General features: G+C 52.2%; 5 protein-coding genes and 1 non-coding gene across 6 annotated transcripts; 3 read left to right on the top strand and 3 right to left on the bottom strand.

The window, feature by feature from the left end:
- Window positions 1–2,736: 2,736 nt before the first annotated feature.
- HD553DRAFT_342740 (putative DNA-directed RNA polymerases I, II and III 17.1 kDapolypeptide) lies at window positions 2,737–3,530 on the bottom strand (the record flags this gene model as incomplete). The annotated part of the gene is made up of 4 exons (XM_046182792.1): window positions 2,737–2,845; window positions 2,950–2,990; window positions 3,079–3,384; window positions 3,483–3,530. The coding sequence occupies 4 exons, from the start codon at window positions 3,528–3,530 to the stop codon at window positions 2,737–2,739; spliced, it is 504 nt and encodes a 167-aa protein (XP_046035906.1).
- Window positions 3,531–3,840: 310 nt separating this feature from the next.
- On the top strand, window positions 3,841–5,800 carry HD553DRAFT_296882 (Metallo-dependent hydrolase). The gene is made up of 4 exons (XM_046178527.1): window positions 3,841–4,237; window positions 4,297–4,452; window positions 4,529–4,604; window positions 4,678–5,800. Exons 1-4 carry the CDS (start codon window positions 3,977–3,979, stop codon window positions 5,637–5,639), a joined length of 1,455 nt encoding a protein of 484 aa, XP_046035905.1. The 5' UTR covers window positions 3,841–3,976; the 3' UTR covers window positions 5,640–5,800.
- A 2,819-nt stretch (window positions 5,801–8,619) lies between these two features.
- On the top strand, window positions 8,620–10,266 carry HD553DRAFT_312559 (aldo/keto reductase). Its single transcript, XM_046180113.1, has 8 exons — window positions 8,620–8,879; window positions 8,945–9,036; window positions 9,103–9,181; window positions 9,252–9,382; window positions 9,442–9,514; window positions 9,574–9,655; window positions 9,723–9,904; window positions 9,970–10,266. The coding sequence occupies exons 1-8, from the start codon at window positions 8,727–8,729 to the stop codon at window positions 10,132–10,134; spliced, it is 957 nt and encodes a 318-aa protein (XP_046035904.1). The 5' UTR covers window positions 8,620–8,726; the 3' UTR covers window positions 10,135–10,266.
- Window positions 10,267–10,693: 427 nt separating this feature from the next.
- On the top strand, window positions 10,694–12,784 carry HD553DRAFT_342736 (uncharacterized protein; the record flags this gene model as incomplete). Its single annotated transcript, XM_046182791.1, has 2 exons — window positions 10,694–12,616; window positions 12,683–12,784. 2 exons carry the CDS (start codon window positions 10,694–10,696, stop codon window positions 12,782–12,784), a joined length of 2,025 nt encoding a protein of 674 aa, XP_046035903.1.
- A 191-nt stretch (window positions 12,785–12,975) lies between these two features.
- On the bottom strand, window positions 12,976–14,190 carry HD553DRAFT_312556 (Snf7-domain-containing protein). Its single transcript, XM_046180112.1, has 6 exons — window positions 14,055–14,190; window positions 13,963–13,982; window positions 13,816–13,893; window positions 13,524–13,739; window positions 13,167–13,445; window positions 12,976–13,093 (listed from the first exon to the last, which is right to left on the bottom strand). Exons 1-6 carry the CDS (start codon window positions 14,068–14,070, stop codon window positions 13,082–13,084), a joined length of 621 nt encoding a protein of 206 aa, XP_046035902.1. The 5' UTR covers window positions 14,071–14,190; the 3' UTR covers window positions 12,976–13,081.
- A 69-nt stretch (window positions 14,191–14,259) lies between these two features.
- HD553DRAFT_t61 lies at window positions 14,260–14,349 on the bottom strand. The gene has a single exon. It is a non-coding gene; the product is annotated as a tRNA-Arg (tRNA).
- Between the last annotated feature and the right edge of the window lie 755 nt (window positions 14,350–15,104).

Genomic DNA, 15,104 nt, shown 5'->3' with positions numbered 1-15,104 from the left:
CAAAGAGCTATGCGTTTGCAGCCGCAATGCTGAAGGAACGCTGAGCTTTGGATCAAGACGGTATGGCTTGATTGATTGAGAATGTTGGTTTGAGGTTGAAATGCTGACTCTTTGCACCTCTCCCCAAACTGACAAAGAGGTTGCCGTGAGAAGTTCTACACCCCGGAAATGACCAGTATGCGATTGCAAGAGATTGAGTGCCGAAAGATAGAGGCCGCAAATAGGTCGAGGATGCTGAACATGATTGAGAGTGAGTCAAGCTTGTATACATGGCTGTCAGAAGTGATCTGCCTGACCAATTGCAATCCGTCACTCACAGGTCAATCGAAAGCGAACCAAGTCGCGTTGTTGACAGGGTTGTTGAAGAAGTTGTTGTAGGGTAGTAGATGCTGGATACAGTTGAGGGTGAGTGTAGTTGTGGCTGCAACAAACGAGTCTCCTGACCAAGCCCGACCTGTCCATAACAGATCAACCAAACCAAATCTAGGGAACCGAGTTGATTTATGCACCAAGTTTGAATCCAGGAATTAGAAACTGACGCAGTTGTACACCGGGATATTACCCCACTACATGGTGCATGTCATCAGTTGGGGCCACAGGCATTCCGCTCAGAAAGAGAACATACCTACGCAATTGTACACCAGGACATCAACCCAGCACATCGTCCATGTCATTACAGATTTCATGTCGAACGGGTGACACTGGCATTTCTGCAACAATCCAGCATGAATGTCTGGACTGTAGTTCTTCAAGTCCGCGTCCCGCTAGAACGGCTGGCATTGGTTGTCTCGACTATTTCAAGGGGTGATCTAAGGTGACTTGACGATGCAAGCGCTGCTGATGTACCCACGCTAGCATGACACCGGTGCTTGCTCGGCGCAGACTGCGCCCCTGGGGCGCAGGAGAAATACTCTGACCGCGTGTGTGAGGGCACGGAAGCTACTTGATACGGCCCGCTAGCGCTGTGCTGTCCGTCAGCCCTGTCTGGGCGGCAAGCCGCCATTTTAGGACACATGTCCAGGGTGTTGGGATTGCAAGTTACCACTTTTCAGGTCATGGCTTGTCGAGGCAGAATTTGCATACAGTGTGTGTTATCTTGCGTCGCCATATCCCTCATAAGGAGCTCTATATCTGCCTTTTGATGATCTATAGGCCTTCTCCTCAAGACTGATGACATCAAGGCTATTGTAAATTATATGGGTGGATGGAGTGAAAAGCCAGCGGGATGTAGGGATGATGAGGAATGAAGTCATTACCAGCCTAAGTGTTGTAGCAATGCACATTCACACAAGCCTTGAGTTATAGCAAGTCCGCTACAATTGTTCAAGGAGCATATTGTGTTGTATTGCTGTTCCATTCTCCTGTAGTATATAGTTCTTCACCTGCTATCACATCTATTACTTCTCTCACCTGTGACATAGGTGATCTAGACAGCACAGTTGCCACTGGATTCCTGGCCTCCAAGTTGTACTGGATTGCTGGCCACCAACACCTGTATCAGCATTTATATCACAGCGTGTTCTCACTTGGTTTGCCTCTCAGAAGACAATGTGCACAGGTTGTCTTCATACAACTTATCTTTTTCATACTTGATTGTATATATGACACATCCTAGCCTTACATTCTGCATTGTTCTTGGATGTATCCTCACAGGCATACATAGAGCCAGTCTGCCTTGGAGCCTTCTTGACACCCAACATTAAGCTGATGGTGTAGCCACTCCTTTCATGGTGCTGATTGTCCTGAAGTTTCAACTAGATCCTCCCAAGGGTGGTTAATAACCCATTTTACCCCCAAATCAACCCAAATGAAGTCAGTTTGCAATCTTGATGACTTCATCACTGAAAGCTCATGACCCATTTTAAACAGCCATTTTCATTGTCTACCAAGCCTCCACCTGCTAGCCAGTCACGTCAGGGTTAATCAGAACACCAACTGATATGCAGTTGTTCAGTGGTCAACCCACAGTCTCTGCATTGGCAAGTTCTTTGGCAACATCTCTGTAAAGCTGGTCTTAGAGGCAAGATAGCAATTGTGACAGTAAAGACCACAAGTTCCTATATAGACAACTGCTGTTTTCCAGAACTTCAAAGAGAGCAAAGACAAGCAGGCGGTGGTTGGTCACAAGTCGGGTCAGAAAAAATGAGAAGAGAGCTTCAGGATCTGGATGCTATCCCTCGGGCCACCTGCTTTAAAGAAAATCTCACTTGCACCCTCGACTTGCCAGCAGGGTCGAGAGTAGTCTTCATGTCATACTTGGCTCCGGTAAGGAGATCGCTTCTCAACTGCGATAATTCAGGCACATCAATCAATGGAAACAACGAGTTCGCTACCCGAGACACTGAAACTTAGTGCAATTCCGACGGGGTCGATAGGCACTTTTTCGATTCAACATCAAGGGCGTTCGACAACGAATCACTGCCCTGGTCCGGGTTCAATGGCTGTCTGCATGCATAGGGCTATGTTGCCAGGACGGAGCAGGCCCGCCAAGTGCCAGAAGTGCAGCTGAGCTCCAGATCTCGACGACAGACTAGCCGAGATGGTAGATCGAGCCGGCAATTTGGCAGCGTACCCTTTGGTTTGACGTTTCATCACGCAGTCACGTTGCCAAAGGTGGATCGTCATTATGTCATATCGTATGCTCTATCTGAGGTGGTGTCGTTGGCGTTTTGTATTGTACATAGATCATCGAGCCGATATCCATCTTGGCCCGGGATGATATTGATGGCCGCTGTGTTAGTGCTTGATGAGGAGGTAGACGTTCTCCCCGATGACCAGTTCTTGCAGATGTCGGTAGCTGCCTCTTAGCGCCATCAGGAGACCGCCGAACGAGAGGTATGCGGTTCTGCAAAATCCGAATGATGCTGTGGTCAGCGAAGCAGTCTTAACGAGGGTCTCTCGGCCTGTTTCGAAAGACGCCCGCTGGAGGCCAGGCCATTGGCTACTCACGTCGAATTCTCTCCGCTTCTCGTCTCGTCAAACTTGTAGATCTGCAGGGGCGAAAGATGTGGAGATCAAGTGTCAGCAGAGAAGCAGGACTCGACGACTATCGCTTAGTAAGCCGCTGTCGAGACTCACCTTGCCATGCATCACATATTCGTACTGCTCGGCGAGACCCTCGTCACCTCCCCTCCACATTTCCCGCTTGGTGACCTTTTTGCTAGCCTCGTCTGGACCTCCTGCAGCGCCCGATGATCCACCCGCGACCTCCTCGTCATCTCCGTCTTCATGCAACGACGTAGCCAGTGTCATGGTGAAATATTCTTGTGGCTTGAATTGGATAAACTCGTTGGCAAAGTCGAGCGTGAGGGAAAGGCCGCGTTGCGACGGATTTGACGTCATACGAGAGACTCGGTCGAACTTTTTGCCATCCTTATCGATCTCCTACACAAAGCGGACCGGGGCGGCAGTAGGCCGTGTGTTTAGTTTGCTATCCTCAAGGCTATGACCACAGCGGAACTCCTGTAGCTCTTGTAGCTCACCTTGACCTGAAACTTGTCGGTGAAGAGGATATTGCTTTTGCCTGACATTTCGTACGGTGAGGATTTGAGCTGTGCTCTTTTGGTCTGATGGGAATGGTTATGGGCTTTCCGTCGTCGTGAGCATACATGCGAGTGACACAAATGACCATTCTGAGCGTCGAAGATGAACAAACTCGATTTCAGGATGGGCAGCGGACATCGGCTCACTTTGCATGTCCGTCTTCCGGCTGATCGCCGGCCGAACCTCCTCCTGTCTTATCGGATCAAGCCGATGATCCCGATCTCATCGGAGGTCGACAACGACCTACTCAGTACAAAGGGAACGAGCCGGTTGATAGGGAAGATGTGACGACGTCCATTCATATACATCATAGATCATATACCCTGTACACTTCTCGGACATCGTCTCTGATCTTTGATCTCCCGTGTTGTACACTACTCTTCCTGCCCGGAAATATACCTGCTCACCACCACCCACCCTTACACCACCTGACATGCACGCATCAACCACGCTCTACCATGGCCCTATCGTCCACTCGCTGTCTCTGGACGAGCTCGAATACGCCGTCGACGCTCTCGTTTGTGTATCTCCTGATGGCATCATCAACTGGATAGAGAGGAATGTCGACACGAGCGAGGTTCAGGATCGAGCTGCCTCTCACGGTCTCATCCTAGATGGGACAAACAATGCCGTTGAGATCGTGCAACTGGGAGGACACGAGTTCCTCTGTCCCGGTCTGATCGATACCCATACCGTAAGCACGGTTATCTGAATAGGATAGGCAAATGTCTGACTTCATAGTCTTCTCCGTAGCACGCACCCCAGTACCCGAATCTCGGCTTGGGACAAGAATACCAGCTCCTGGACTGGCTATCAAACGTCACTTTCCCGCGCGAGGCCATGTTTTCGGATTCGACATACGCAAAGGCCGTGTACGAAGAGGTCGTCAAGCGGACGCTGGCAGTCGGGGTAGGTTCATCCATAGAAAGTTACAATCTACAGACAGTTCTGACCTTAATCCATCCCGATTACAACCTCTGTCCAGGTCACGACGGCATCGTATTATGCTAGTCTGCATGAGAGCGCTTCCAAGATCTTGGCAGAGACCACGCTTCGAGCCGGTGAGTCAAGCCTGTTCTCCCTCTGTCGAACCTGATTGAAGATACTGACTAAAAGAGCCATTGGTATCTGCAGGCCAACGTGCGCTCATTGGCAAGTGCAACATGGACCGCAATTGTCCTCCAGAATACCGGGAACCGTCTGCCAAGGACTCGGTCGAGGCGACAAGAGCACTCATCTCTCACGTCCGCGCCATCTGTCCTCCTGGTGGATCTACTGCGCCTCTCGTACAACCCTGCGTCACACCCCGGTTCGCCCTATCGTGCACGTCGGAGCTCATGGCCTCCCTTGGAGACCTGGTCGCGGAGGATCCCTCACTGCACCTTCAAACACACCTTTCAGAGAACACGGCCGAGATCAAGGAGACACTCGGCCTCTTTCCCGGTTGCGAGAGCTATACCGCGGTGTACGACAAGTACGGCATGTTGCGCAAGGGGACCATCCTGGCTCACTGCGTCTGGCTCTCCCCGGTCGAGATGAAAGTGATCAGCGATCGACACGCCGGTATCAGTCACTGTCCGACTAGCAACTTCAACTTGATGAGCGGAGGAGCTCGAGTAGGAGCTATGCTAGACGAGGGTATCGAGGTCGGGCTCGGAAGTGACTGTGGAGGTGGATTCGCTATCGGCATCCTGTCCCAGATCAGGGACGCCTCTAAGCTCTCCAAGATGATCGCGCTCAACGCCGGTACTAGCGAACCATCGAAAAAGCGGAAATACTCGGACAAGCCTCTGAGCATTCCCGCCTTGTTCCACATGGCTACCCTTGGCGGTGCATCGATATGTAACCTGAAAGACAAGGTCGGGAACTTTGAAGCGGGCAAAGAGTTTGATGCGCTTCGTGTCATACCAGGCGCGAGCCCCGGATTCTTCCTGGACGTTGGCGAGGACACGACTACAACGTCTAGTAGCAAATCGAGACAAGAAAGGGTCGAGGTGCTCAAGCGAAACTTTGAGAGGTTCTTGTTCGTCAGCGATGATCGGGATATTGCGGACGTTTGGGTTCAGGGTAGACGAGTGGCGGGGTGTCGTTCTTGATTACTAGGTCAGGAGGCGAAATCAAGGAAGGGCGCAGAGTGTACATTAGATAGTACTAGGCAAGTCTCTTAAGCATTTGTAGACGGATTCCAGGGGTTGTACAAACTTTCCACTTTCTCAATTACATATACCATACCAGCATGTTCGACCATGGCAGTAACGTCCGTTCCTCCTTCATTATCCTAGAATCGACCTCCGGGAAGCGGACGCTGCTCATCCACCTGCCTACGTGTCCGGTTGGTATGGGTCGATGCTCCCGCGCTTGTCGGCGAATACGGTCGCATCTCGAAGTAGATCTCTGGCGAACGCTCGTGGGCGTCGGCTTCCGAGTCAGGGCTCACCCAGCGGACGGTCGCTCGGTCATCGGTATCTCCCGACTCGGATCTGGGTAATCGACCGGATAGGCTTCGTAAGAGGGTCGCTGGAGCGCGAAGAGGGGAGACCGCTGTCAAGCGTTGTGGCCTGGCGGAAGGAAGTGCTTCTGCTTCAGGCTGAACGAAGATGCTACGAGGCATGGTCACGCTCTCCTTCCTTGCCCGAGCGGGTCGCTCTGGAGTCGGCGTGGAAACCGTCTGAGCGGGATCGCTCCTCTTGGGGACGAGCGGGGCGATCGCTGGACTTCGCGTCTGCCATAGAGACAGCTCTCCTTCTTCCCCCAAAGGACTCTCGGCAATCGCCCTTTCTCTTGCCTTTTCACGGCTTTCGTGCGGTGTATGCAAGAATGTCAAACCATATGACGATCTGTTTGCGTTGCTAGGGGGAACAGGGGCAATCGCGTCTTCTGCCCTGTATACTGATCCCCTTGGAGAGACTTTTCGTTGTGGAACTGGTGGTCGCACAACGGGATCGGACGGGGCGGAGTGATAATATGACGGGATAAGGTAATCCCTTCCTGGACTCTTTTCCTCGGCTGGACTCGAAACACTCGGCCCAGCTGAGGATTCCGCTGTTTCTAGCTTTGGATAAGGGGTGGTATCGGACGGCTTCGAGAGACGAGCCCGCGAGTCCCAGGGGTTTCGGAATGGCGCGGATCTACCTTGGTCGACACGGAGGAATGATTTGCCTCTGACGCTGTCAGGCGAAACCTTCAACAAGGCTCCATCAGCGCTGGACGGAGGTGGAGCGGTGCCTAAGGTACTCCATATATTTGACCACAATGTGACTTTGTTGCCAGTCTGAGTCGACAGACGTTGGTCCGCCGAGGGCTTTTCCGGAGTGGCTGTCCTGCGTGATGCTCTTCGCGAGCGCAGCAGCAGGAATATAATCCCTACCAGCAGCAAGACCGTCCCGCCTATGCTTGCAGCTACCACTATGACTAATTTTTTCTCTCCGAAACCGGTTGTTTGGCCTCCTTTTGGCACCTGCGCGTGGGTGACGACCATATTGGATAGGATGGTCGCCCGAGAGTCTAGCTTGCGAATAGACAGAGATCGAAACTGATTGTTCGAAGCCAAGCTGTCGAAATGTAGTAACGTGTGATAATCCATTACAGGCGTCTTAAACAGTGAAAATGACCATTCGTAAGATGTTCCACCACCTTCGTCATAGCAAAAGATGGACTTACGTTTAGATCAATTATGGTCGTTGACCTGTCTTCGACTGAGATCTCCAGGCGTCCCATATACGGGCCTGTCACTCCATACAGATAGAATGCTTGACCACCTGTCGAGATAAAGCTTAATCTTGTGATGCTATGCGGAAGGGGTCCATGTCAACCTACTGATCGGTACATATCGCGCTTCGGCGCCTAGTGTCGTCGAAATGAGGTAGCCAAAGTCCTGTAACGGTTCGGTACCATTATATGAATGTATTTGCGCCAGATCGGAGACGGAGACTTTGGTCCAGGGCTGTCGGCCGTTCGGATCAGGTTGGAAAGATGGTTCGATCGAGTTGTTGTAGACGGTTTGGCTGATGACACCCTTGATCATTTTAGCCTACAGTCTCAGGGAGAATCGTATGGCGGGATCGTACTCGCCCTTCTTTCTGTTCTATCCCTGTAGCCGCCTGAATGCCCAGGAATCGGGGCGCTACGTTCCCTTTCTGCCTCAAGGTCAACGGAGTATATGATATCTGATGACGATCTCCAAACGAGAGGTTGTTGACGGTGTAGTAATCGTCGCCATTTCGAGGACATGCTGGGATAGGTGCCGAGGAATTGACGGTATACACCGCCGAGCATGATCCGTCTGGAGAATCTCGTAAAAAACGGATGCTTGTCGCTACCATTCGGGCAAAACAAAGGTTAGTCTGGCTCGGCAGAGGCCTTTCATTATCGGCACACGGACCTGTGATGTTGAAATCTACGGTCGAGAGTCCTAGATCGGTAGTATAGCGATATGATGTGGTCCGATTGTCTTTAGTCTCCACCGCTGACTGCCATCCGTCCCCCTGATTCTGTGTCGTGTATTGTAATATGGGCGAGCGGTCGTTGAGGTTGATATCCCAGGTGACCATGATTGTACGGCGTCACGACCTGCGTGAATATATAGATAACGTACAGGAGCCAGCCCAGCGTTAACACCAGGGAACAACCGATATATGCAATAGAAATCGTGGGCGCAAACATGATTCGGTATATTTCAAGCAAGGAAGCGATCAGACTAATGTTATCGCGTGCTACTCTGGCCATAAAGAAAGGGAATACAAAGGCCTTTGAACGGTTTGGATAACAAGTTGCCAAAGGAATTTCAGAGGGATCGCCGAGCGACAAATGGTTAGGACTACAAATGGTAGTCGAAACCATGATGCGGAATTGGGGAGATCATCGCGATATTCACGTACTTCAAACTCCTCACCAACCGGGACTGAAACACCCGTACACGATCAAGGTGAAACGAGCGCGATCACGTGATTACACTAACGTCATGATCTTACGTATGGGCGGCGTACCCGGGCCGGGGTGATCGGGGCTCATGCCGATCTTTCGGGGTTCGCCGTTCTGTGATCTGTGATGTGGAGAAGGTGGGTATATAAGTAGCATCACGAGTTGGTTGCAGCATCATGCATGCACAAAGGAGTCACCTGTAGACCTACACACCTAGCACTTACCTCACCAACCTGCTCACTGACCTCGACCACGATTGCAGTATGACTACCAAGACTGCGACCCTTAATACAGGGGCCGAGATCCCTCTCGTCGGGCTCGGCTGCTGGATGCTCAAACGAGTCGAAGCCGACAATCCTGCCACGTACCAGATGGTCCGTGACGCCTTGGACGTGGGGTACCGACATCTCGATACGGTAAGCCATGCATACTCCTTCCAGTGCTAGTGAAACGTGCTGATTCGTAATCTCGCTTCACTCAGGCCGATGGATACGGAAACGAACAAGCGGTCGGGAAAGCCGTTAGAGATAGCGGTGTTCCTCGAAAAGACATCTTTGTTACGACCAAGCTCAAGTATGTCTTGCAAGCGATCGGGAAGGGTGAGATGTTTTCATGAACCGCCTGACTTGTCGCTTATAGCAATCTAGACCACGGCGACGTCAAAGCGGGATTCGAACGAAACCTCAAAGCGTTGGACATCGAATACATCGATCTCTACGTAAGCATCCTTTGTCTCGATTTTCGATGAACGCTCAGCCTTCTGATATACACATATCTCGGCACTCTAGCTCATGCACTGGCCCCAAGCCGTCGACCCAGAGACTGGCAAAACGGTACCTTTCGGAGCTTCACCTACGTTCGTCGAGACCTGGAAGCAGATGGAGCAGTTGATCGGAGACGGTCGATGCAAAGCGATCGGGTGAGTGGGAGAACAGGACCGACAGATCAGGGCGTCGTTGAACGATGTCGTTTTTTCAGAGTGTCCAACTTTTCGGTTAGGAATTTGGAAACCTTACTGGCAGAGGCCAAGATCGTTCCTGCTGTCAACCAGGTAAGGTCTTCAATATCCGCAGGTCTAATCGACCGATGTTGAGAAATGTTGCTTGACAGGTCGAAGCCCATCCGTACTTGCCCCAGCAGGGACTTGACAAGCTCTGTCGAGAAAAGGGGATTCACATGACCGCTTACTCGCGTAGGTTATCCGACTAGAAATGCATATTCGAGCGGCAAGCTTACTCTATTGGTTCATACCGTGCTAGCTCTGGGTCGTCCCACCGCCGATAAACCATCACCGTTGATGTCGGACGCATTGGTGACCAAGTTGAGCGAGAAATACGACAAGACCCCTGGAGCTGTTCTTCTCAGTTGGCTCGTTCAGCGTGGAAATTGGAGCGTGGTCCCCAAGTCTGCCAACCCGGAGAGGATGAAGGCGAATCTCGACGTGAGTTCTTCGTGATCGTTCAGATTCTCGTGGTCTGGAGACTGAGCCTGAACTTCATTTTATAGATCTTTGAGCTTGAGACGGCCGACTTTGACGCGCTGAGCAAGGTACATACCGAGCCTGGCAAGTTGCGTCACTTGCTCAAGTACGATCAGCCCGAAGACGTCATGAAAAGCAAAAAGGTGTTCGAATGGTCGCTCCAGGACATGGGTTGGGAGCAGATGGATTGAGGGAATCGATCCTTTCACGTTGAAATCCTGTGCTTGCCGTTGATCATGTGAGAAAAGTCTACGTCTTATCGAACCGTTGTATATGATATATGAGGATAGTTTGGACGTGTGATGAATCTCCGATCTCGTTCTGCTTATCAGCCCCAGCCACGTTTATACGCGTTTCAGATTGTCTGACCGGGTTCATCGGAATGTTCGGAAGCAAATTCTAGGGGAATGCCACTCTCTGTAGGATCATCGTTCCAATTTTCGTTCAGAAGAAGAAGGTCGGAGATCGTCGACCCGACAGTTGATATCCAACAAGATCTCTTTAGTTCAAGAGCATGATCGTCGTCAAAGATCATCGCAAGACTGCACACGCACAAATATATAGCTCTACTTGAGGGAAGTCACCTTCTCGGTGACGGGATCCGCTACTCGCCAGGGTCAAACCTCTGGTCAGAAACTTCAGCAGGGTAAGATTCGGTACGAGACGATGAGGATCATTCAAGTCGGAAGCCTAATCACCTCGATCGCCCGTCTTCTCAAGTGACTGTCATACCAGTGAGATTGAGGAACCATGGCGTACAAAAGACCTGGAAACAAGCGGTTCCACGTCGGGCCTGCCGACACCACCCGTAGAAAGTCGACTGCCATCACGCAAAGTCCCGACCTTGTTCATGACGACGATGGCAATGTCAAGGCTACGCCAGCACTCTCCGAAAGCAAGAGCCTCGCCTCTAGTCCTTCGCTGCCGACGACTCCTCTGTCCACCTCTACCACAATGCCGTCCTCGCCCGAGGTAGAGCTAGCCAAACGATCCAAAGCGAGCCCGGCCAACAACCGAGCCTTTCATATCGCCCTACGAGGTGCGTTCAGGAGCAATGAAAAGGTCACCCCGGAGCGTCAGAAGCACAATCACTTGGCTGTCGAAATTCAGGAAGAGGAAACGGAGAATCTGGAACCCTTGATCGACCTGAGCGACAGTTGGGAACGAAACACGGTCAAAGATCTCGATCACTTTGTCGTTACCGTCAAACCGGTCGCCAAAGCTGGTACTGAGATACCATCCGCCGACAAGAAACCCACATCGGCCAATACCGCCTTGAGCCCTTGGTCAAAGCCTTTCAACCCGCGCAGGGAAGATGGTCACGTATCTCATCGATCGCTAGGTCAAGCTCTACCCGTACATCGGCGATACGATTCGCAAGATTATACTACGGTTCATCGTCCCGCTAGCCAGGTATCACAATCCATCTTCAAGTTTCCGCCGCCCATCAGAGCCCCGTACTCGATTCCGCAAGTCCATGGAAACCAGCTCTCGTCACGACCGGCTCCTCCCTCTGCAGTATTACCGGTTCAGCCTCCCGTGACCACCTCGCACCCGATCGCTTCTCCTTCTCCGTCCGACATCCCACTCTTTGCACCAAGGGCACAAAAGGTCGTCTCGATCCGCCCACCAACATCCTCGCCTCCTGTACAATCGCCAGAGACGCCTTCCAAAGTCAAAGCTGGTTCCGCCACGAACTCGCTCGTGAAAGCCAGGATCGCGCTGCCTTACGAGGATGACTATGATAGCGACGAGGATCCGTTCTATCCCGTCGCATCAAGATCATATCGAGAGCGTGCCGATTCGGACGGGCTGACCGGAGTCACCGGGGAGAGAGTCGTCAGAGGTCTAGAGCTTCAGCTCGAGAGCGACGAAAGACAGTCTGGAGACCCGGACGATGATTCTCCAGGCCTCGATGTCGCCGAGCGAATATCCCCGATGCGATCTCCATCCCCCAAGCCGGCTAGCCCCACACCCTCGAGCCTGATGAGTTCGCCCGAGCAGCTTCAGGACGTGTTTGGCGGGAGCGGACCGATGCGAGCGAATGTCAAAGCGCCTGTATTCGTTCCCCGACAAAACAGCGGGAGTGACTGTGTAGACCTGACGACCGCAACGCTGGGAAACTCCCCCATGGCTAGCGGGAATTCACCTACACCGTCAGCGCGATCGCAAATACACAATCGCGGTCATACCGTCCCTGCTCAAAATTCTGGACCGACAGCACAGGTCACAGGCGTCGAACTCAAAGCACAAGCTCCCTCGCGATCCTACAACTTTACCTTTTGCCGAGCTCACCTTGGCGAGCTGTCCTGTCCTTACGGCAAGTACTGCTGTTTCAAGCATCCCCGGCTGCGCGAACCCATCTCGTCCGAACAATTGGCGCAGATCGAACGCGAGCTGAGCAGAAAGGAACAGGAAAAGGTCAACTTTGGCAAGATCCGAGGCTTGATGACGACCCGATCGATCGCCATCACGCCCGAGGATGGGACCGCGCTCATCGTCTTGTACGCCGAAGCGGTCTTGGAGAACGCTACGAGGGATTCCGTCATTCCTGCAAACTCGTCGGGTCAGGCCATGTCCCCGTCCCCGAGTCGAGCCATGCTGCCCGGTGTGCCCGGTGCTGCGACTCTCTTCGCCATGCCAGATGGAATCCCTGAAGAGCCGATGGGAGCGGTGAGCCCACAAAATAATAAGACTCAGCGTCAACGAGACACTTACTGGAACAGCCGCTCCATATAGATGGAAGAAGAAAGGAAGTCCGGTCTCGACTTGCGATGGCTGTCGCAAGGCAAATCTCTGCGACCCAGACATTCGCCTCCGGTTCAGGAGGATATCGATTGATCGTCTTTCACTTACGAGTCAGTCACCTTCGGCTTGGTGTTTTCCCCGACGAATGGTAACTGACTGTGGAGCTCGCAGGTTCAGGATCTAGTTATGACTAATGTTTACGCTTCGGCGGTGTGTGCTTTATTTCGTGCGTTGTAATTCTCACCGTAATTTATGTCTAGCGAGTTGGTTGTAGCAAGATGCGGGTTTTACGCAAAAAGGTATTTCATGTCATACGGATCCAGACGAGCGAATGATGCGTAGTGTTTACAACCGAGGATATCGAGACCGAGCTTGTATGTAAGGGTTATTTCATGTTGCGGGCTGCAGATGATAAAGGGAGGTTCAGTTCGTGCCCAGCAGACTAGCTCGTAAACCCTAGCTCTAGAATACTCACCCTCAGCGCCCTGAGTCTCTGTGCCAGTCGTCCATCTTCTTCACCGACTGGTGTCGCTGCAACAGGTTCCGCTTCTTTAATGCTACCCGCAGGCACGCTGTTGCCAAGCTCTTGCTGTTTCTCTAGCCCGGCCTCGTCTGCAACCTGATTGATGAGGAGGTCCACCTGATCCTGAGGCGTTGCCACGGCGGTGGTGCTGGACATTGCTCCCTCCATGTAAGAAGTTTGGACGTCCAGGTCGGAGAACTGCGTTTCGAACTTGTCCATCACGGCCGAGATCTACGAGATCTCCCAGGTCAGTCAGCGACACACACACAACACAACACACCAGTATCTCAGGACACAGCTCGAACTGACTCTCTCGAGATTCATGCTCTCCATAGCCTTGTCCATCCCCTTTACGACCTGTCCCATGCTCCCTGTTACTTGACGCATCGTCACTGCGGTCTCCACCCGGCTGGCAACGGCATCGAGTCGGGAAGATAGACGTAGCAGATTGAGCGATTCGGTCTTCTTCCTGATGGCGTTAGATGCGTATATGCGTGCTCCTTCAGTGTTTCCTTGTTGAAGAGCCTGACCAGAGGGAAAGAGAAGGAATGTCAGTCGGATATCGCTTTCCTTCGGTAAAAGAGGATGCAAAACTGCCCACCTTCTTCAGCTTCGCCTTCTCGAGACCTTCGTCCTTCGTTGCCTTCTTGGCCTGCCTTTGCAGAGACTTGGCCGTGAACTGTACAGACCCAGCACTGTAGTCATCAGTATGACTGTACAACATAGGGTAGGAGCGACCGTAACCCACCTTTAGCTGGAACAGCGATTCTACGGAGACGAGACAATTCGTTCAGTGCCCTAAACTCCAGCCCGTCTCGACGAGTCTGGTAGCCTGCTTACTCTCTAGATTGCTCATGGTATCGTGGATGTAAGCTAAGAACGTAAGAAATGTCAATGTCAATCATGAGATGGTAAGCCGGTCTTTCGAGCATGAGAAAGGGGAACGTTATCGATGGGATCGACGCCGCCCAACGCAGAGGTTCCGTCACCTCGGTCAGGCTCGGTCGACTCGGTTATGACGCGTCAACAAAAAGGGCAAAAAGCGAGCGCAGTGCCGGGATCGAACCGACGACGCCAAGATTACTGGTGGATAAGACCATCGAAGTCTTATGGACTACCACTGTCCCAACCGCGCTTGTTGTTAGCCGATGCGGTTTGTACATATATAATCGCGAATACTTACCTGCTCGTTCTTTCCCGCTGCTTAGCGATCCTCGCGATGAATCTCACCCTTCCCGCCCCGCCGCATGGCTCCACAACGCTGCCCGCCTTTCACATATCGAGGAATACTCCTTGAGAACTAATTGGTAACCCGGCCCCTCGACGATAGAGTTGTCTGTCGAACGGGGCAAGCCGTGAAGGCAGCGCGGAACACTTATCGACGCGATAGACCCCAAATGGATGAGCACTCCTGCATCAGAAGCTCTCTTCGCCGGCTGCTCCTATATATCACAATCAGATCTACTCACTGATCGCTCAGGCTCAGACCTTTTCGGGCTTTGATGCTCAGCTGTCGTCTGAACGGATTTCGGGGTGTTTCCTGCGCCTCCTCAAGTCGCCTACAGACGGAGGCGGCGTCTTCAATGACAGGCATACGGCCTCATGCATTTCTGCCATTGGCTACAACGGCCAAAGTAACAAGACATATGAGAGAGCCAGTCTCAGATCGCGACTGGCAAATGTCAGCACCTGATCATGCCGTCCAGCAGCGTCGCGTCAGGGCAAGGAAGGGGGGATTGCTTTCGAATTGTTCAGTATCTACAGGTTACAACGGGAAGAAGAAGCGAGAAAAGAGGGAAGGGAATGTCTGCTTGTCACCTGTCACACCTTATGTTGAACGAACAAAATGATATCTTTCATCGGTTCCTGCCTGTTCATCTCGAGCGCCAG

Source organism: Filobasidium floriforme (assembly GCF_021052385.1).
Source record: "Filobasidium floriforme strain CBS 6241 chromosome Unknown HD553scaffold_13, whole genome shotgun sequence".
Lineage (NCBI taxonomy): Eukaryota > Fungi > Basidiomycota > Tremellomycetes > Filobasidiales > Filobasidiaceae > Filobasidium > Filobasidium floriforme.
The sequence above is the reverse complement of the archived record's forward strand: the minus strand, read 5'-3'. Positions and strand labels throughout refer to the sequence as shown.